General features: G+C 38.9%; 1 protein-coding gene across 3 annotated transcripts in view; it reads left to right on the forward strand.

Moving 5' to 3' along the window:
- The first annotated feature begins 486 nt into the window (after positions 1-486).
- The window catches only part of UPF2 (UPF2 regulator of nonsense mediated mRNA decay), a 67,624-nt gene continuing 45,334 nt past the window's right edge, over positions 487-22,776 (forward strand). Inside the window, exons 1-6 of one of the 3 annotated variants that reach the window (XM_054178130.1) lie at positions 487-650; positions 5,751-6,130; positions 7,115-7,894; positions 12,493-12,653; positions 13,562-13,759; positions 15,477-15,626. In XM_054178130.1, coding sequence (XP_054034105.1) covers positions 5,769-6,130; positions 7,115-7,894; positions 12,493-12,653; positions 13,562-13,759; positions 15,477-15,626 — 1,651 coding nt within the window. In that variant the 5' untranslated portion in view covers positions 487-650; positions 5,751-5,768. The remainder of the gene's footprint in view (positions 651-5,750; positions 6,131-7,114; positions 7,895-12,492; positions 12,654-13,561; positions 13,760-15,476; positions 15,627-22,776) is intronic. The other 2 variants (XM_054178131.1, XM_054178129.1) reach the window with 2 other exon arrangements.

Consider the following 22,776-nt stretch of genomic DNA (forward strand, 5'->3'; position numbering starts at 1 on the left):
CACTGCTATTCCTAGTATTTATCATGGTAACATCAGAGCAGATCAGGGAGCGCCGTACCTGGTGTTCACCCGCACACTACAGCCCCCTCAGAAAGGCCAGCCTTCACATGACAACTAGAGTAAACGCGCCGTGACGCCTCACAGGTGACACGTCACGACAGGGCGAATCGTGCTTTAGCCCACCAAGGAAGAGCTACTCATCGCCCACTCCGCCCCGCTGCTGTGAAGGACACGCCCCGCGACACCGCCAAGCCCCCACCCTCAGCCATAGCCACTTCCGCCTCCGCAGCCTCCCAGTAGTCCGAGCAGAGTCGCTCTGAGTCAGGACCCGCCTGGGGCTGCCCTTGGTGCTGCCTGACCTTCGCCCGCTGAGAACTGCCGCTCATAGACCGCTCAGAGCTGCGGCAACGGCTCGATTAGGCGGTCGCATCCTTTCTATCGCGACTGAACGTCGCGAGGCGGGATTCACGGGCCCGGTCGGCGCAGTGCTGTCGGTCAGGCAGCGCGGTGGCCACCTCCTCAGGGAGCGCGCCGGGCGTCGTGAAGGGAGAAGAACGAGGGGGCCTTGCGCGTCGGGGAAGGGGCTGTGGTGAGCGGAGGAGTTGGTACTCCCCGGGAGGCCGGGCTGATGTCCGCACCGGGCGCAGGTAGCGTTAGCAGCCGGTTGGGAAGTGCGGGATCGCCGGGTGGCCCGGAGGGTAGGGCGGTGCCGTGCCGTGGTGTGTGGGGAGAAAGGGCCCCGGAGGAGACAGTGGGAGGGCGCAGGGGCCTGTCAGAGGCGGGGGCCGTGAGGCGGCGCGAGGAGAGGCTTCCTCGGGGCAGAAGGTGTCCTGAGGCAGAGGAGAGGAGACCGTCAGGGTGAGAACAAGGGAGGGCTAGTGTGAAGGTGCCTGCAGGGCACGGGGAAGCGGTGACAAGGAGAGGAGCAGGTGGCTGTTGCGTCTTAGGCTTGCAGTGCGAGCGGGGAAGGCAGAGCCTGAGAAGGCGTCTGGGTTGAGGAGCCTGCCTACGTGGATTGACATGTGTAGGGGTGTCCCGACGCGTGCGAGGAGGGTTATTAGCTAAGAGGTCTTTTGTGCCGCATATTTTTAGTATCTTGTTTGTAGGCCACTTTTTCTTACTGAAAAGTGCCCTCTTGCAGGTCTAAGAGCAAAACGCTTTCTCGAGATGTATGGAACCGAAAGTAAAACTGCCCGTCTGGTTAGGGAGGCCTGCCTTCCCTGCTGGTGTGTATGGGGACTTCTTTCTCTGCACTGTGTGTACCTGTCTCTGTCTTATGATTCAAAACTTGTGGCTAGATTTATTTTCTTCTGATTGGCCATGGTATTTTTCTTCCCTTATTTTCAGAGAAGGTTTAATTGCATTTCCATTCTTGAAACTTAATTTCTGAGTGGTGTGGTTTCTTATGATGAGGATGTTTGTTGCTCGTTGAGGTTTTTCAGCCAGTCAGAAGTGGAGCATATTACCTACATTCCTTGTCTGCCTTACCTCTTTTGTATTATCGTAGCTGCATTAAGGAATTTTTTTGTGTGGTCAATTTCGTTTCCAGTAGCAGTAAAAAAGAATATTAAAAATATCAGTAGTCTCAGTTTAATAAAACTGCATTTCCCCCCTCTCATACTGGTGTTCACGAGGATTTAGATTCTGGTTTATAGTATGGCAGTGTGTGGCAATGGGCTGTTTTTGTTGATTTAAGAAGATTTAAGTATATCAGGCCAAGATGTTGATGTTAATCCTTTTATTTTGAATGGCAGCTAGATTCATTTTATGAATCTTTGGTTTCTCTGAAAGTAAGTACACAGTTGCTTTCTCTTAAATGTTGCCTGTGTATTCCAGGACCTATTTGTTAGGGTTTTTCAGCCTAGAGTTTTCGTGAACCCACTCCCTTCAGTTTTCAAATTTTGAGATTGGCATGAAAAAAACCCCTTAGTAGACGTTCAGGGACAATAAAAAAATTCTTGACAAAGAGTGGGTTGATATAGGTTAAATGTGAAAATAAATAAGCATAATAGTTTTCGCTAAAAAAATAGCATCTGTAGGTGGTGAAACTGAGAAGCTAGAATGTGAAAAGTATCTTAATGGCTGCCAAGAGTCCAAAAGCATATGGAATTATTGTCTTGTACTTGTCTTTTCCCTTCTGTGTAATTTTCAATTGTTCTGCTTCACCAGTTCTCTCTGCTGGCTTACAAAGCTTGACTTTGTTGTGCCTTTTCATCAGTACATTCATATAAACATTAGGCATTAATAGATGTTCTCTTAATGATTAATTTTCTCTTAATGCTTCCTTACCATTCCCTTAATCTGGACAAAACTGTGTATCTTCAGCCTCATTACCTATGGAAATAACATGTAGATGGGCCTGCTGCCTGTATCCATTTTTCTGTGCTTCCCACAACTTTTGAACTTTTCAGACAGTTTCAGTCAAATTAGGCAGATGTCATGAAGGTATAAGATTTCTACCTATCTTGTGGTAACTGGCAGCTGAGGAAAAGTGATGAGGTCTGAATTAACATGCTTGCTGAGGGAAGGGCAATAGCATGCACTCAGTGGGCAGCTCTGTCTGTGCTGTTAGCTGACACTAGTGTGCTGACCTGTGAATCAGTCTATGTACAGCTTGGAGGCAGCAACCACACTGCCTGCCTCCCACTATCAGTGGTTGATAGACATAAATGAACTGGCAGTGCAATCAGAAGGGCTTATGAGATAAGGAGCTATATACATAGCAGGTAGTGAGGAGTATAGTAACACACCACAGGGCAGAAATCTGTTCTCAACTAGGTTGTTGGGTTTTTTGGGTCACCCAATGATCATAATGGAAAAGTGGCTAATACAGCCTTGTGATCAAAGGCACAGTGTACGTGATGGTGCTTCATCTCTTTTTGTTCTGTCTTCTCTATTTTACTTCTACACAAGCAAATGTTGGAAGTGTCTTTAAAACAGAATTCTGAGTTCTTAAATTTAATAAGAGTTTGAATACCGTAATAATGTTGGTAAGTGGCCATGTTGTAGAAGCTACCTGTGTAGCTGGATATTTTGTTCAGTAGCTTGTTTGGTTTTCCAAATTGTAATTTAATTACCCTACTAATAGCAAAGTATTGGAATTATTACATGCCTTTCCAGCATTTCTTTAATCAAGCAACCCTTTTCTCGCAATGTTTTTCTTTTGAACTTAGCCCTCAATTTATTATCTTCCAGAATCTAACACTTTTTTAAAAAAACACCGAAGTGTTACTCTGGTCTATTTTTGTTTAATAGACTTCTTGGTAAAAACATTTTAAGACAGTTACTGGAGAGTTTGTACTCTAATGGACCTAAGTATACTACTAAGGTATTGCACTGATGTTTAAATGCCAAAAGTTTCCCTTTCAAATTTCTTTTGTTAAAAATGATGGGAGGGTGAGTTTTTAGCTGTCTCAAAGTTAGGAAATTTCCAATATGGATTTGCAGTGAGAAAAGATTAATAAAGAGTTATCACTGTGAAACTTTGGCTCCATAATGCACATTTATGACTAAAGTTGCTAGTACTTTTTCAAGCAATGCTGATTTGATTGGTCTTGCCTCCATAAATCAAGTATTAGAAACATGTATTTATTGGTGCTGTTGCCCATTGCTGTCAGAGAGGCTGAGTCCTGAGCAGGTTCTCCATTAGCAGGTTGTCACTGCCCATTTCTGAATACGCTGTGAATTTTTGCAAGCAGTTTTCTTCAGAAGTCCTGGACAAGCATCTTAAAAATTGTAACACAGCATTCCATACAGGAAAGTCAGTATATGAATCTCTTGGTGTTTGGATGGGAATGTGTAATACTTTGAGATTTTCTTTACCATTATATCTTATTTATAAATATCTTCAAAGTATTATTTTAGCTACTAGAAGCATTCTACATTAGGTTGGAGTGCAAGTCATTATCTGTTTTGTTGAGTGGATGTAGGTAGCATGTGAATCTAGACTATTTTCATCATCTAGTATGAATAAAAGAAAGGCAGGAGTAAGGTCAGCAATTTGGAGTCAAACTGGTGTCAGTAGTAAAACCTACATGATGGTTCATTAGGAGGTACTACCTGCACTTGTATCCCATCAGTCCTGCCTACATATGCATTTAATGTGAAGCACGTAAATATGCACACATTATTTATGAAGAAATCAATTTAGCCTGAAATAAACAAGGCTTAGGTGTTTCTAATTGCCTTTTATTCCATTCTGACCTTATTTGATCCTGAACATGAGTCAGCAGAATGCCCTTGGAGTAAGGCCAGTTCCATTCTAGACTGCTAACAAGAGTTAACCAGTAGGTTGAGGAAGGTGAGTTTTTTTTTCTTCCATTTAGTACCAACAAAACCACATCCAGTTGTGGGTTCTCGGTTCCAAGAAAGGTATTGACATGCTGGAACAAGTCCACTGGAGAGCCACTAAGATCATAGAAGGCTGGAGAACATGGTGTCTGAAGAGAGATAGAGAGAACTGGGTTTCTTACTCTGTAAAAAGAGAGTGGGAAGTCTTATTGCTCAGCTTAAAGGGAGAGCATAGTGAAGATGTGGCTGAGTTCTTCTCAAAGCTGTGCAGGGGTAGCATGAAAAGAAATGTACACAAGACAAGACATAGCAAATTCCAGGCTGGTGTTAGGAAAATCTTTTTTGTGATGTGGTTATTCAGATTCTAGAACAGGGGCCCAGAGGGGTCCACTGCACTTCCATCCTTGGAGATATTTAAAACATAGCTAGCCAAGTCCCTGATCTGATTGGCCCTGCTTTGAGCAGGGGATTGAACTAGGTGATTTTCACAGTTTCTTTCTGATCTAAGTTTTTTGGCAAGTCTACCCTGTCTTGCTCAAAATAATTTTTTTTTTCTTGGTGTATTTTTAGCCAAATGAAACTAACACTTAGAGGACTAGGAACCCAAAAAATCCTAAACCTCTTAAAAGCCCCAGGAGAATATTGGGTAGAGAGTGAGACCTTTCAACTCTTGGTAATTGCCGGTAGAACAGGTAGAAATAACAGCAGAAATGCTACAGAGAAGTTTGTGCATACACGAGTCAGCATAACATGCTCTAACTGGTACTTGGGCTATACTTGGGAAGAGTCCTTGAGATGACTGGGGAAATCTTGGGAGGAGTGAGGAAAGAGGGGAGCAAGATGATGCCTTTTCACAGTGAGGGCAGTTGGGCATTGGAACAGATTGTCTGAGGAGGTTGTGCAGTCTCCTTCCTTGGCAATTTTCAAACCTGGAGCTCAAACTTCTGTGACCCTGCTTTGAGCTCTTAAGGTCCTGTGTAACCTCCATTGTCCTGTGGTCCTGAATGAAAGAATTGGAAGTGGTATTAGGAGATGTGTAGAAAAGTCTGTGAGGTACTGGTGCATGCTGATCAATCAAATATTTACTTGTCTTGAAGTTGGGGGTACTGTGCTCTCATCCATCTTAGGTTTTTAATATTTTTTTTTTTCAGCTGGACTTCTGTTTATGTTCTAAGATCGTGTATTCCTCAGGTGGTAGAGACTTCAAATGCTTCACAGTTCATGCTGAAGGCAACTTTGCAGTGTAACAATATAACAGAATGATTTAGGTTTTATCTGGTGTTAAGTCCATTCCTTAGTTCAAGAAAACTTATCTTAAACCTGCATTTTTATTCTGAGTCAGGCATTTGTGAGTTGTCTTACTTGGTTAAAACTGGAGTATGGATGGGCTGGGAAAGGGACTAACATATCAACAAATTAAATATTTAATTAAAAGTACTTATTTTCCTGTGATTCTGCAGACTTGCCTGGGTAGCACAATGCCAGCTGAGCGCAAGAAGTCAGCAAATATGGAAGAAAAAGAATCTCCATTAAATAATAAAGAAAAAGAATTCAGTGAAAGGCGACCAGTGAGCACTAGGGAAAAGCCAAAAGATGATGTCAAGGTTGGCATGAAGAGAGACACTTTAAAGATTCCTGAAGATAAAAAGAAAAAAATGGAAGAGGACAAAAGAAAAAAGGAAGACAAGGAACGGAAGAAAAAAGAAGAGGATAAAGTAAAGGCAGAAGAAGAGCAAAAGAAGAAAGAGGAAGAAGAAAAAAAGAAACTTGAAGAAGAGGAGAAAAAGAAACAAGAGGAGGAAGAGAAAAAGAAACAAGAAGCAGCAGCTGCTCAACTGAAGTAAGTTGTCTTTTTAGTTGCACCAAATGCTGTAGTCCTGCTATCAAGTGGGCAGGGTTATAAAAGATGAACTGTTTGAGTTGCTTATAGTAACTTGTATGTAGTGTTATAAAGTTTACATGACTAGCTGAGTGTGCTTTATGAATTCTAGGTAGGTTTGAATTTTCACCTCTAACTCATTTAGTCTCTCAATACAGGTTTTTGATCGCATTCTCTATGTGATGACCATTATGCTTGAATAAAGAAGTAGTTCCATTCAAGATGGAGAAGTTTTAGCATCATAAATTTGGGAATACAGACACTTAATGGGTCCAGAGACCATAGCAGGAGCAAATCTATTGTGAGGGTTGGCTGTCATTTCTTCTGATCAGTCACTGACAATTGATAACCTGATTGGCAAATTAGAATACAACCTGTAATGTGTGATATTTCCAAAACGGTGTTTCTTAGGAGGTTATCAAAAGGTGCTACAGTGTTGAAAGTAGCATCTTCAGACCACTAAAGGAAGGATTCTGGATGTTGTTTTGATTTGAAATGCATCATTTTGTAAGGCTGAGGCAATGTCATAGCCAAATTCTAGCAGGGACAGATCTACTGCACCTGTTGAAAATTTTGTATGTGATTTCAGCAGATCTGGAATAGATTGTGTAATACAGTAACCTGCTGAAAGCTTGTTACACTCTCCTCCATGGAGTTTTGTGTTTGTATTTTCTAGATCTGTTGTGATTAATATCTTCTGCATAGAAATATTTGAGAAATTTCATTCTGTAACAAGTAGTACTTGCTTTTTGCAGCAAGAAAAGTAAACAGGCTTTATAAAGCAAGTGCTTGAGGTTTCTAGCATCAACTTGTTAAATATTTAAAGAGTATTAAAGGGAAATTGTGTTTAGAGCTACTAGAGGCTTTCCAACTGACCTTTTATTCCTTTGCATTGTTAACCTGAAAGTAAGATTCTGTGATGCAAATGGCTAATTTTTCTTTTAGAGAAAAAGAGGAAGCACATCAGCTCCATCAGGAAGCTTGGGAACGCCATCAGGCAAGAAAAGAGCTTCGCAGCAAAAACCAGAATGCACCAGACAATCGCCCTGAAGAGAACTTCTTCAGCAGACTGGATTCCAGTCTGAAGAAGAACACAGCTTTTGTGAAGAAGCTAAAAACCATTACGGAGCAACAAAGGGACTCCTTGTCTCATGACTTTAATAGCCTGAATTTAAGCAAGTACATCGCAGAAGCAGTAGCCTCCATTGTAGAAGCCAAACTGAAAATATCAGATGTGAACTGCGCTGTGCACTTGTGTTCCCTCTTTCACCAGCGCTATGCTGATTTTGCTCCTTCATTACTTCAGGCTTGGAAAAAACATTTTGAAGCAAGGAAAGAAGAGAAGACTCCCAACATTACTAAATTAAGAACTGATCTGCGTTTCATTGCAGAATTGACCATAGTTGGGATTTTCACTGACAAGGAAGGTCTGTCTTTAATCTACGAGCAGCTTAAAAATATTATTAATGCTGATCGAGAATCCCACACTCATGTTTCTGTTGTTATCAGCTTTTGTCGGCACTGTGGAGATGACATTGCTGGTTTGGTACCAAGGAAAGTAAAAACTGTTGCAGAGAAGTTTAACTTGAGCTTTCCTCCTAGTGAGATAATTAGTCCAGAGAAACAACAGCCCTTCCAGAACTTGTTGAAGGAATACTTTACATCTTTGACCAAACACCTGAAAAGGGACCACAGGGAGCTACAAAATATTGAAAGACAAAACAGGTGACACTTGAATGTTGCTTTTTATTATGAAAACAAATAGTGCTTGTATTAAATGCCTAAATTTGTTGTGGTGTTTTTAAACAGTCTGCTAGTGGTGTGTAGAAGGTGAGAGTATTCTGCAGTACATCTAGAAAAAAAAATCTAAATTGAATACTTAAAAAGCAAAAACCAAGCAGACTCCTTGAGTACCTTTAAAGAAAATAGAAGTTGACTTTTAGCTTGAATTCTCTTAACTCTTATTATTTTGGTGATGCTTCCTTAGCAGCTTGAGAGTAATGCTTCTTTCCCAGCTGGTGCTGTCCTTTTGCAGTTGGCACAATCCATTTTCTCCCCTTCCACCCACAGATATCTAATGGAGCATATGCCACAATGGTTTTGGTTTGTTTACTTTCTTCAGTGTACCAGGATGAAGGAAAAAGGAGATTAACTCTTATCCTTAATGTGGGCCAGTTTTAGGTATTCAAATGTTGGAGAGTGTAGACAATTTAGTTCACAAAATGTTGATATGAAAAGCTGTGAAGAGTATCGGTATACATGTGAGATCTGAAAAATGTAATTTCTGCTATGATTACATTGTTTAGTAATTTTTAAAATTTTCCTTTCCTTCTGACTTGTCATTATTTGGGCCAGCCTAAAACCAACTGCTGGTTTTAAAACACATTCTTAAATCCTCTTGGAAGCACTCCAGACAGATAGAAATTAATGCGTTGCTGTGTGTGAGCACAGGCATAATTACTGTGTGTCAACACAGGTTTCAACTAAAAGGCTGAATGTCAGTCCAGAGCCAAATATATGCCTGGAATACATTAAAACTTCATGTTCCCAAGACAAGGCTTTAGGCTTGGATGTGTTGTGCTGCAGTCCTATCTGGCTGCAGTTAGCAAAGTGTTGTGTTTCATAGGACCATAAACTGACTTTAGAGCTACTATTATTTCTACAGCTACTTTATTACTTTAAAGTGTGCTATTGTCTTTGTTTCTTTAACAAATACAAACTTTTATAGACAATTAGAGTTGGTTCTGGCATGTTCTAAACCCTGTATGATACAAAATAACATGGAAAAAGATTTCCAAGAGGGAAAGAATGTTAAGCTGTGAAGAAAAAGTAAGTGTTCTGGTAGAGGGTTACACACTTTAGTGATTACTTGCACAACTGAAAAAAATGACTGGATAGAGCCCTGAGCAGCCTGGTCTGAGCTCATCATTGAAGGTGCTTTGGGTAGATGAGACTCAGGACCACTTTATGCACCTTTTCTTCTGAATTATCCGTATGAACTTGGGTGCAAAGCTGTGTTTGAGGAAGATATGTGAAGAATTATCTTTTAATTATTTATCTTCATCTGAACTTTAAGGTGCTTATTTTAACTACTTAATAAAGAAGGCAACAAGGCTAGTGAGAGGCCTTGAGCACAAGCCCTATGAGGAGAGGCTGAGGGAGCTGGGATTGTTTAGCCTGGAGAAGAGAAGGATCAGGGGTGACCTCATTGCCCTCTACAACTACCTGAAAGGTGGTTGTAGACAGGAAGGGCTTGGTCTCTTCTCCCAGGCAACCAGCACCAGAACAAGGGGACACAGTCTCAAGCTGTGCCAGGGGAGGTTTAGACTCGAGGTGAGGAAAACGTTCTTCACTGAGCGAGTCATTCGTCATTGGAATGGGCTGCCCAGGGAAGTGGTGGAGTCGCCGTCCCTGGAGGTGTTCAAGAGGAGCTTGGACATGGCACTTGGTGCCATGGTCTAGTTGTGGGGTCTGTTGGGACAGGTTGGACTTGATGATCCTTGGGGTCTCTTCCAACCTTGGTGATACTGTGATAAAAGTTGAAGAATAAGTTTTGTTAAAGAAACAAGACATGAAAAAACTTCCCTGACTAGTTGCTTACCATATGTGTATAATAGAGAGTGGTTTGGCATTTGCATGCTATGGAAGTGCAGGGCATGAAATCAAAGATGGAAACTTGCTTAGTGAGAAACTACAAAAATCTTCCTGAAGTGTGGGTTTGGGGAATTGTGTGGTTGGTTGCTTGTTTTTTGGCTGTTTTCAGTTGGTTGTATTGGTTTGGTTTTGTTTGGTTAGTTGGTTTGGGGCTTTTTGTTTGATTTCTGATTTACAAAAAAAAATTTAAAAAAGGGTAATAATCTTGCTGAAGAAAACAGTCTTCTGTGTTTTAAAACTGATCCACTTGGCTGATAGGAACAGCTTTTATTCCTAGTGTTGTTCTAAAACCAGTGAAATGAAAAGGGAGTGAACTGTTCCATCATGTGCATCAACAGTGTCATATGTTTGGTTATGTTATTTTATTAGGTAAAACCTATTGAATTTATCTCTCTCAGGAGAGTGACTGAAATAACTGAAGCTGTACAGACGGGTTAAATTAATTGAAAATCAACATGCTAACCTTAACAGTGCTTCAATATTATGTTACCTGGTGAGTCATTTAGGTAAAATTAAAGCTTTATTGGACAGAAGGATTTTGGCAAGTGGGTAACTTGGAAAACTACTCTGAGTTGGGCTTTGAAAGTAGAACCTGAAGGTACAGCAAAATCTGTGCAGGTTGTGCCACTGGAATTAAACAGCTTGATTCCTAAATTCTAGTTTGAGTTTTCAAAAATGAGTGTTAGATACAAAACCTTCTTTGCCTAAATAAGGATATTTTTAAGATCTGCTTCATGTCACTTGGTGAAATTCTGAAGCGATGTAAAGTAAGAGAAATAACTGCATGCTGTACTTCTGATTGCATTCAGAAATGAATTGTGTTTTTTTAAGTTTGCTTGGTATGTTTTAGCCTTGAATTTTTTAACACCTGCCTTTTGGGAACTGAAACTCTTACACTGTTGTTACAGCACTTTGCTTTTTAGTAATAGCACAGAGCTTCAGTGCTCATGTTTGAGGCTGCTGGTATATTTTAAGCTTAAAATATGTACCTAATGGATAGGTGTCTCCATGGAAAGGCTATGAATTGGCACATAACATGTTTCCTGAATCCAGACTGAGCAACTGCACTTTGGAAATTGTCAGTGGTTACTTAATTTGTTCATCTTTCTTGCCTTGCTTTGCAAGAGAAGATAAAACATGTTGTCTAGGTGTGTTTTGTAAGAGGGTCAAGAAATAGAATTTTTGCTACTCTTGCTGCTTCTTGCCCTCTAGCAAGACATCTGTGTCAAGTTTTTTGTTCTCAGCAGGTATTAAGAGATTTTTGTTGCTCATCCTGTGAATGTGTTGTGTACAAAGATGACTTCTGTTTTACAATTAGCTCAGAGTTAAAAAACCTAAGATTGATATCCCTCAACTTACATTACTCAAACTGGTTTAGAATTTTTATGCCTTAAAGTGTTTGAGTCCTTTGCCAAGAATGTGACTGTATACTTACTGCTTAATAAAAAACTAATGATAATGTAATGCTACAGCCTGCTTTAGGAATTATGACATTTGCACCTTTCTTAAAATTTCTAATGTTTTCTTCTCAAGGCAGGGTGCATTGTCAGTGATTACAGTGAGTTAATCCAAAGTTACTAGCATTATTCAAGCTACTGTAAAACAAATTGGAAACTTGCTAGACAAGCTCATCCTGTTAACTTCCCTTTGCAAGTTTTGTATTTCATCTGTGCCCACTTTTACTTTTGCTGTAGTGGGCCCCCAGAAAGCTCAGCCAGTCCAAAGTAAGGAGCTTTCTCCGTATAAGAACTATTGAAGCAGAGTGAATCAAGCCACAGATGGGGGAAAAAGCACTCTCAGGAGCCCTAATTGAGGACAAACTAGGACATTGCTGATGAGCAACCATCTTATTCTTAGTTAACCCAAAATCAAAGATGACAGTCTTTGATTAGTCTTGTGGCAAGCTTTGTAATAAGAGATTACCTTGTTCTGCATGTTTGGTTCAAACTACTGAAAGTTCTTGATTTTGTTTTTTCTCTAAAATCCCAAATCCTTAACTGTAGCTTGGCAAGAAAATGGAATTATATTGATCTGCATGTATGCCTTTAGTGTGCACTTCTAAGTAGTGAGTGAGTTCCTCCAAATGCAAGTCGGTTTTGACAACAGATTTAAAATGAGTGTGGATGGCTTCATAAAAGAAAACAAATAGCAAAACCCAAATATATGCTCTAAATTTAGACTGTTAGCCTTGAAAGAGTTGAATTTATTAGAAAATTAATGGGCTGGTTTTAACACAGTGTTTTGAGCATCCTGGCAATCAACACCCATTTAATTGTTTGAGCATCATGGGTATGTACTGTTACAGATGCTAAGCAGCTTTTATCCAGTTTTTTGTAAGTTGATTGTTTTAACTTAGTACAAAAGTCTGTTCATAATGCAGGACTGTTACAGGATAATTATAATTGTACTTGAAATCTGTGTTAACCTTCTCTGGTCATTGAAATTAGAACTATGACTGCTTTCCTTGGTTACATTGAAGGCTGTAGTTCAGTATGGTTGTTTGAGGAAAAAAAGCATTGCTCAAGTTTTTGCTATTTCAGTATAAATTAGAATTATCACAGTTGCCTCAAAGAGGGAAGATTAGTTGTGCTTAGAAAATGGTAGTAGTTCAGCTTAGTTCAAATGTTTTAAGGAAAAAGGTTGCCTTACTGTAACTTGGATTTTTGTAGGCGCATTCTTCACTCCAAAGGAGAGCTGAGTGAAGATCGACACAAGCAATATGAGGAGTTTGCAATGTCCTATCAGAAGCTGTTGGCAAATTCTCAATCTCTAGCTGATCTTTTGGATGAAAATATGCCTGACCTTCCTCAAGAGAAACCAACACCTGAGGGTAGGATATCATTTAAAGCAAGTCACCAGAATCATAAAATAGAATCACAGAATGGCTTAGGCTGAAAGGGACCTCAAAGATCCAACCTTCCCACCATGGGCAGAAATGCCTCTCAACTAATCAGAACGCTTGGTTGTGGTGGGAAGGCTAACCCAACCTTATTACTGATGTTTTCTTCCTGCTTAAGGGTGGTATGAATGACTAACATGTTTTGTAATTAAACCTCATACATAACCATAACTATTGTATGTGCTGTGTAGTTATGGCATTGATGTGCATACAACGTACTTTAGATTTGTTTCAGGTAATACAGGAATAAATATAAAATTTTAAAAGTTTTTAACCTAATCTTATTTTGGGTGGTGATGTTATGAGTAGGACATACTATTAAGCCAGATAAGTGGTACTCTGCTCTCCACAGCATTTATGTGGCAGAGCTGTCCAATGCCTTAAATCTCAAATTTTAGTTTTAGAGGTGTTGAAATTATAACCATACCTTTTGTGTGAAAGCTGTTTCTTAAATGCCTTTTTCTGTTCTGAAAATACAAGGGGGTGCAATTCATCATACTCAAAGCAATTACTTCTTGTGCTGCTATAGTTAGTCTGTTACTGCTTTCCTTTCTATTACTTAATGTGCTGCTTGATTTTGCTTGATTTGAATTCTGATACTGTGTTGTCTTTCAGTGTTAAATTTACAATTTTAGGGTAACTTGCTGATATATCTAATATCAAGATTGTGTTGTAAGCACTTTATGCATTGCAACATTAAAGTGAAAATGGTAATAAATAGCATGTTTCTAAAAGTATTTTTAAATCTTTAAAAGTGCCTCCTTTTAGAGCAAATCTGCGTAAATAATTTTCATTGTTTCATTGTTTCATAAATTTCATGGTTTCATTGTTTTTTGCAGAACACGGACCTGGTATTGATATTTTCACACCAGGAAAGCCTGGAGAATATGACCTGGAGGGGGGTATCTGGGAAGACGAAGATGCGAGAAACTTCTATGAGAATCTCATTGACTTAAAGGCTTTTGTGCCAGCAATTTTGTTTAAAGACAATGAAAAATGTTCCCAGAACAAGGATTCCAGCAAAGATGAATCAAGAGGTAGAATGCTTAGATGAGTTTGTTTTTTTTAACTTATCTTATCCAACAGATATGCAAACTTAATAAAGTATTGAGTTTCTAATATAGTAATTATAGTGATTGGGACAGAATACGAGTTAAGATTAATTTTTAGGGAAGAAGTTTCATCTGGATGTGGTATTTAAGGAAAATGAATTTTAATATTGATATAATTTGAAATAATTGCAGGTTAACCAATGTGAGTAAATATTAACTTCTGTGTGGGAAACCTAAATTTCTAAAGGTTTACATATTTTTAAATAGTGTTAGCCTGGATGATTCCTCAGATCTAATTCAGCCAGGCATTGGTGGACTAGCTATGATACAATACAAATTATATTCACTACTACTGGCTCAAAATGTAACAGAAGGGTTGTGTTTGGGTAAGAGCGGTGTTTTGACTCTTACTCTGCTGAGAAAATGCCAAAAAGACACAGGCTACATGGTTTTCTTAAATACATGCAGTAGGTCAGTGTTGAATATTAATGGCATTCCATCTTTATAGCTCATGACCTTCTTTTTGATTGCTAAATTCTGAAATTGCCCTGTGAGGATAATTATATATTGGAGCAGCTTGCCACGGGAGGGTGGAATTTCTATCTTAAAGAGATTTCTGAAGACAGATGAGAGAAGTCCCAGAGAAATCTGGTGTGAATACAGCGCTCATCCACTTTGAGCAGAAGCTTGAACTAGAGACCTCACCAAAGTCTATTCCAGAGTCATTTAGTTTGTCATTCTAAACAGGTTGCCTGGTTTGAGTCTACTATTTTCATGTGATGTATGCTGTCTGTACAAGTTGTCACACTTTTGCTTGAAAAAAATTAAGTGTTTAAATAAGATTATTTGCCCTGAAAATCATATTTTTAGAAAGCTTAGTCTGCAAGTGATGTGCGAAGGAGACCATAGCAAAATGTTGTAAATACTAATCTCTTGAAAAAATACTTTATGCTGGACCAGTGGTGTTGTCCGAGAAGAATATTGACTTCCTTAATGAATCTTACATTAGAGATTGTTTTCAAGGAAAACAGGACCTTGGGTTTTTTAATTTGACCTTCTGCATGGTATGTTATTTCTTCAAGGCTTCTTCCTCCTCTTCTGATTTCTGATTTTTAGTTTTTTTTTCCCCCCTTTATCATGTGAAATGCTGTTTTCCTCATTTTGTCAGTTTTATCAGTTGAGCTATGAAGAATATGCAGTGCAAACATTAATTTGTATCTTTGAATCTGGCTCTGTTTTGAGTTATGTTTGTGATAATAATTTACTGGGGTTTTGGAGGATACTGTTTTTCTATCTGATCTTACCAGTGTACAAGTTTTTTTATTGCTTATACTTTCTATGTGACAGCAGCTCTAGACTGCTAAATTTTTGAGTATCTTGTTCATTTGAATGTATACATGTCATCCAATGAAGACATTCAAGGTAGACTTCAGAACAAACCAATGCACTAAAACCTGTTGACAGTTCTTAACTGATTCCAACTGATAGGTAAATGTGTGCAGTGTTCAGATGTATGAGTAAGGCTATGTGGAGGACATCTGACTTTTGAGACCTAAGAATATACCCTCAAGAAGCAGATATTCTTTGCCACTTATTCTTTTGACAAGACTAAGGCTCTAAGACATAGGTCCAGCAATACAAGTTTTCCTGTATTCTAATCATGACTGTATTTATTAGATGTTTCTACTTAACTTCTACTTAGATTCTAAAGATGCCAAAGATAATAAGGAAGCATCTGGGAGTGAGGATTTGGAGTTGGAGCTGGAGAACCTGGATATTAATGATGACCCTCTGGAGCTGGACTGTGGAGATGAGGCAGAAGATCTTACAAAAAAGCTTCTTGATGAGCAAGGTAAAAAGAATTGGATTAAGAATTGTTTCTTGACCTTTTTTTAATAAAAAAAAAATATTTTTTCACCTTTTTTGTGGGTTTTAATTAGTGGTGTCAGGGAGAACAGTGTATTTATTTATAAAATAGTGGATAGAAACTGTTAGGTTGTGCTCAAAAATGCTTTTGCAATGAGACATTGATACAAGTGAGAAGTATTATAAAGATTTATGTAGTGAAAGTTACTGATGCCTTTGTATAGCTTTTCTAAATAATCAAATGTGGAGGCAGTTGTCAGAAAAGAGACAGGAAAGCAGTATGTAGACTTCAGGGCATAAATTATTTTTCTCATCAACTGTGCTTAGGGCACTAAAAGTATTTTCTGTTCTTAACTTCTAATGTAAGGTTCAGCTCTGCCTTTATCTTGTTAATTGTTAGAAACTTTTCTCTTGATGTTACGGATTTACAGAGCAAGACATAAAAATCCTAACCTCAAATTACACGTAGAAGGCTGCAAATGGCACCTGTGAAAAATCTGCCTTAGCTTTACTAAGAAAAACAGCATCAAAATGTTCATAAGTGTTTCTGAGGGGTTACAAGGTTTTCTTCAGTGATGATAGTGAAAGAACAAGTAACATCAAGTGTTAGGGGTCAAATTCACTGCGGGGCAAGTGAGGTGTTTTCTGTGAGCCCATTTATAAAACACATCAGTCCTGCTGCTTTTGATTTCCAAGGACCAGTGCAGACTTTTTTTCTTTCATTTCTAAAGCTGGAAACTTTTTCTGTGTCTAGAATGGAAAAAAAAATAATAAAATCACATCTGGAGTCTGCTGGCTGGAGATCTCATGGCTTAAAAGTGAAAATCCTACTTGATCTGGTGGATTTATAATATAATCGCATCCTCTTGTTTAAAACTGTATTGGGCTTTAAAAGTGAGCAAGTTGAAGCCAAAGCTTCAAGCCATGGAGCTTAACTCAAAGCTAACAAGTTCAGGCCCTAGTAAAGATTGTTTGAAGAGTGGGTTTGTGTGTCCACACTCTTGTATGGGTCTCTGGTTTTTGAGTGTTGAGTAGATTGAACAACTCCTGGAAGTGCCAGTCTCGCAGCTGACAATACTGATGAGTTAAGGCATGTGAATCTTTTAAATTGGGTGGCTCTTGTGTACCTAAGGGATAGCTGAGCTGAAATCTGTCTTGGAACTATGCTGGTCTGTGACACCTCACAAAGTCAAAGAAATTAGCCCCCGAGTCTAAATGTTTCAAACTTCTTCTGAAAGGAAAACTATTAGGATAATTCTATGTAATATTTCCTCAGGTTTTTCCTTTCTTTACTTAGGAAAAATCCACACTTTCTTTGCAATAAATTTTCCTTTCCTTTACGTCCTTTTTGGAGTAGTCATCAGCTCATTAAGCTAGTTAAGAAACTAAGTTTTAATTGCAGGATGTTCACCTTCAGTGAGTTGTTACTGTCTGGTCAGAGATCTCAGAACAGTGAAGAGCTTAGTTCCAGATATTTACAGGGGAGATAGCCATAGGTGTTCTCTTGGAATTGCAAGGAAAAAGAGCAGTTAATTCTGGCTTGGTCACAGCCTGCTAGGTACACCAAAAATTCTTTGTAAATAGACATCTAAGGAAACATGTCTATTTCCTTATCTTTTTTTGAAGGGATTCTTAACTTGGTAAGAGGATGAAGATTATTCCAAACAGACACAAATAATAGAAGTGTGACATCCTATAGAAGTGAGGAAGGAATAACAGGAGATGAGATCAGAAATAGAAGATAGATTCTCTGTCTAGTTCAAGCTCACTCGGAGACAATGACAGTTTGAGTAGGCACAAAAGGGATTGATGGTCATGCTTTTGATTGCAAGAGGAAGATGATGAGTTGTTGTCATAATCCAAAATGTCAGTCATCTATGACTATGAACTTTACTTACAAACTGTAAATATTGTCCTGGATTGGATGGACAGAACGAACAGCCAATGAAATTGTTTAGAAAGGGGTGGACTGTGACCATTTGAGGCTGTGCCTTTAAGAGAGAGACAGTGTTGGGAACACTCTGGCTGAATGTTTTTGTATCAAAATGAAAACATGATATTCTAAACGAATTTCATTGGTGGGAGGGCAGAATGCAACTTTAAGTTGTAGGGCAGTTGGAATTTTTTCTCATTTTGGGTTTCAGCCTGTCCTCCATGCCAGCCTGATCTGCTTCTCTCCCTGCCTGCTTCTCGGCAAACTAAGCGGAACTGACCTTGAGATAAGCAAACTAATTCCTGCATGGGCTTTTGAAGCTTAGTAACAACTCTTTTCCTTAATAACTCCCTTTCTATCTCTAATCCCTTTCTGGGAAAAAAGGGAGGTAGGAGGGGAGAGAGGGGGTTGCAGGGAGGAAAACCCTCCTCTTGAGGAGGGAATTTTGTTGTGTTATTTTTCTTTGCTGTATATTTCTGTATATATATTGTAAATACCTGTATATATTGTGTTTTATATATAACCTGCTTTCTATATATGCTTGTAAATATAGTCTGCTTCTCCGACTGAGTTTAGCTGTGGTTTCTTACTCTGTGGGGGAGGGAGAGCTAGGCCCTCTCTCAACCTACTACAACTAGTTTAATTTTTTAAGCCAGGTATTGACTGAGCAATAAACATACTGTCATCTGAAAGGTTAATATAAAAGGTGTCAGTATAGGGTTTTTTAATCATTAAAGAGCTAGCCCTTAAAGAAATCCTTTTACATTCTGCCTTAAAAAGGTACTGTCATTTGTTTCACAGTGTAGGCTTTTTCTTACTGGAGAACAACTGCTTTATGATTATCTTTACTCATTGGTTTATTTTTTTAATGAAACTTTCTTTCTGAATTCTGTGACAAATTTCTTTTGCTGACGAGTAGCTTTATGAATTAATGATGGAAATTAAAATAACCACCAGATCCTTGCTCTGATAGGAAACTAGGCTGTAAATTAGCTGTTTCAAGTAAAGTAATACAATGATTGTTGTTTTTCATGTATATGGAATTCTGAACACCCTGAGTTGGTGTTGCCAGATACACAGAATTAACAATTTTGAATTTAGATTTTGTTTCAAGTCGTGGAGCATTTCCATCTAGTGAACTGGTAGATTGTTTTGAGCCATTCTATTAAGTAAAATTCAGTTAGGTTTGAAATGAGGGGAATTAAGTGTCCTTTGGCTGCAAAATATATCTTTAACTTTTCTTTATATGGATTGATTTTTCTGTACTTGAAGTAAGTTAGTCACGTTTTGTGCAAAGCCAGTAAAGAATGAAACCACTGTGTTATGACACTTCCAAACAGAAAACAGAATATTCTAGGTTGAGATGGGCCTTCAGTATATAAAGGGAGGATGCCTGATGTATAACAGTATCTTAGAAAGATAGAATAATTTGAGTCAGAAGGGTCCTTTAAAGGTCATCTTGTCCCTGCTCAGTGCTGAGGAGGGTGGACATCTTCAACTAGATCATGAAGAGCCCCCCATGAAAGAAAAGTAGCTTTAGTTATCGTGATAATCTGTCAGAGGCAATAAGTAAATTATAGGGGGGAAGATAGGATTAACAGGGTAGACGGTGCAGTCAGACAGTGAGTATTGCATATGTTTTGGAGCTTTTTACATGTTCTTGTGTCACTTCATCATTTTCTTCTCTGTCCAAAGATGAAGGAATCAAGGCAGTTTTCCAAAATGTGTGTTCTTAAAACAGGTCTGCCCTGCTGTAGCATCCTTCACATCATTGCAGTGCCTGTTTCTGCTGTGTGTTCTGGAAGGTTGCAGTCTGTAGTCAACTAAGTTTAACTTCCTTTTACATGCTAAAGTTAATCGAAGCGGTTAGTTTACCAGGAATTCACCTAACTTACTTTGTTTCTGTGTTAACTTTGAATCTTAATTTTCTTATTTTCAATATGCTCAGGGAAAAGAGAGGGAGCAGATAGCATCGGAGCTGAAAATAGTGACGGAAAACATGCTGAAAGAAGTGAGTGTTGAGGTTGTTTTTAAAAGAGAAGATGAAATGTTAAAAATGAAGCCATTTGAATGGAGAAAAAAATGTTAAGTAAGCAATGACCAGGGTGGAAGACATCAAGGGTATTGGGAGTAGGAGGAATCTAATATATCTAGCAGCAGAGATGAAGTGTAGAAGTGAGTATTAAATCGACCCTTTTAATTTTGACACACTGTTTAGAGTGCTAGTAAATTTCCTATCATATCACCAGGAATTAAAAATATCTGAAAATATTCATTAGGAAATATATTTTGGACTTGTGAGAATAGACTCTGAACACATTCCTCAGTGAGGCTTTGATTCAACAAGATACTTAAGCATAAACATACTATTAAGTGTTTTGCAGGGTTGGGGTGGGTCCAGGCAACAAATTGCTCGCGTTCTTGGCTTACACCATCTGAATGTGAGAGCTCCCACATGATCAAACTCATCTCACAGAGGAACAGCACTTGCATGGCAAAAGCACTTCTGTTATTTCCACTGTCTGGGTCATGCTATACAAAATGGACTGAAGCTTTCAGACAATGCATTTTCTAGGAGAAAACCCTCTCTAAGGTTATAGTTCAGCAAAAAGAGAGATACTGACAATAAGGGAGTCAGGGCTTTCTCAGAAAGCTTGTGTATAGGGAGAGGGGAAAGCAGGTAACTGTTGTTGCTGAAGTAGTTTTACACCAATTGTACTTTAGTAATTACTTGAGTAAACCTTTAGTGCTTTCTGATGCTTTCTCAGTTCTCCCTGAGAAGATTGCAGGCATTCCTGGCTAAATAAAGGTGTTTGTTTTGGTCCCTACAGTGATGATACTGCATGATGTGAGCTGCATCCAGACATACTATTAGAGTCTAATTGTGCATTACTACTTGTAGTAAATTTTTTAAAAGAAATAATACCATTTTAAAATATAGTGGTAATAAAGGACTGCAGCTTGAGAGGATCAAAGTGAAAAGGAAGTGGGTGAATTTTTTACATGAATTGCATACTTAGAACCATTGTTTGTCTTAGGGAAGGAAGCCCTGGTTGTTTCATTTCCTGTCACAGTAAAAATTTTCATTTGCCTTATGTCCTAAACCTCCCTCAGGTATTACAAGAGAGCATCTCCACTTAAGAGAGGATTCACATACTGTGATAAGAAAGAAATACTTAAAAATGCACTGTGAGAATATCTGTGAAGGGGAGAGGACCAGTGAAAGAAGATATCTTTGGAAACTGTTGGAATAGAATGTGATAAAGTGACAAAATTGTCAAAGACTTAAGATTTTTAATTTATTTCAAGAGTGTTGAGTCAGTTTGAATAGAAGACTGATGTGAGACAACCAATTGCTTTCAGGGAAAAGGGGGAAGATAAAAGAACATCAGAAGGAGACAGGAAGGTGTGGCTGTAAATATATTGAATGAGAAATGCATTTAAACTAAATTTGTTAGTAATAATTGTCTAGTTTGAGCTGTTACATGCATCCTACTAAACTGAGTATATGGCTAATAAGAGTCAGTGTTCCATTAAGCACTTAAAACTTCATGGTCTGTCTCAGCATCTGAATCCATCTTCCTTTTATTTATTTTTCAGTTTGTTCTCCTTTCTTAATTCGTCTTTCTCTTGTTCTATTGACTTCTAGTGCAAGACAGGAGGCAGTGTCATCTACTTTAGCACCTTCAAGACTAGGTAGCTCCTTAGAGCAAGTCTTAGTGTTTCTCTACCTAAGCCCAGCCCCTGCCACTATAAGATTTCAAAACCAAGGGAGAAGTCCTATAGTGTAGCATCTTTGTTGTCTCTTTGCCTTTCAGTAACTTGAACTTAGCCTGGAGAAGAGGAGGCTCAGGGGAGACCTTACTGCTCCCTACAACTACCTGAATGGAGGTTGTAGCCAGATGGGGTTTGGTCTCTTCTCCCAGGCAACCAGTTACAGAACAAGAGGACAAAGTCTCAAGCTGTACCAGGGGAGGTTTAGGCTGGATGTTAGGAAGAACTTCTTTACAGGAAGAGTGATTGGCCATGGGAATGGGCTGCCCAGGGAGGTGGTGGAGTGACCATCCCTGGAAGTCCTTAAATAATGACTGGGTGAGGCACCGAGTGCCATGGTTTAGTTGGTTAGAAGGTATTGGGTGATAATCTCAAAGGTATGTTCCAACCTGGTTGATTATGTGAAAAAGGAACTTGAGTCTTTCATACTAGCTTATCTTGCTGTGTAGCCTGTAAAGACATAGAGGCTTTACCAGGTGTAAGACATTTTATAGTTTACTTGGGTGTGATTTCCACCACTACCACCACATTTTGCTCTTTGAAATATGTTTTCCTTTCAAATACCTCCTGGGTATTACTGTTTGTGCTGAAAGAAAACCAAGCTTCATAATGTTCCTTTCTCAGGAAGCATGTTCTTTCGTGTAGCTTTAGGGTTCTTTCCAGCTGTTTGCATCTATAACTAATTTTGACTCTTGTGCTCTATAGCAAACTAGGTTCTTCTCTAGAACTTACTGAAATCTGGGAATTTTTTGAAGCATACCATGAGTTCTGCAATTAGAGAGTAACTGTAGAAGGGTTGGTCTGGTGAGATCTCCATAGCTGATTGCAGAAAATCTACATTTCCGTGGTAGAATTGTCCTTCAGTCTTCTACTTCTGCAGTGTTATTGACTCAATGAGTAGACATAGGTCACTGTCATTGCTTGTGTTGCAAACCACATGGAAGTATTTGCTTGAAAAATATGTTGTCGCATACCTTACAGTTGCAGCATGATGAACCTTACATCCTTGTTGCTTTATGACTATAGTTTCTGTACAGCTGAAAGAGTTCAGTTGGTCTCTAGTGTTTACAGCCTCTAGTAAAAAGATGCCAAGAGCACATTCTACCTCATGAGAGAAATTTTTTGCTGTAAAGGTGGTGGAGCACTGGAATAGGATGACCAAAGAGGTTGTGGAGTCTTTTCCACTAGAAACTTTCAGAACTCACCTGGATGCTTCTCTGTGTGACTTTCCCTAGGTGATCCTGCTTTGGCAAGGTGGTTGGACTCCATCTCTGAAAGTCTTTTCCAAATCCTTCCATTCTATGATTCTGTTATTCTGGGAAAAACTTACTTTAGTGGACACTTGAGTAAACATTCTGTTTCTCCTGCAGGGCATACATGTCTTAATTAAAACCCAAAAACAATCTGGGGAAAAAAAAGCCAAACAAAA

This window comes from Dryobates pubescens, chromosome Z, assembly GCF_014839835.1.
Source record: "Dryobates pubescens isolate bDryPub1 chromosome Z, bDryPub1.pri, whole genome shotgun sequence".
Lineage (NCBI taxonomy): Eukaryota > Metazoa > Chordata > Aves > Piciformes > Picidae > Dryobates > Dryobates pubescens.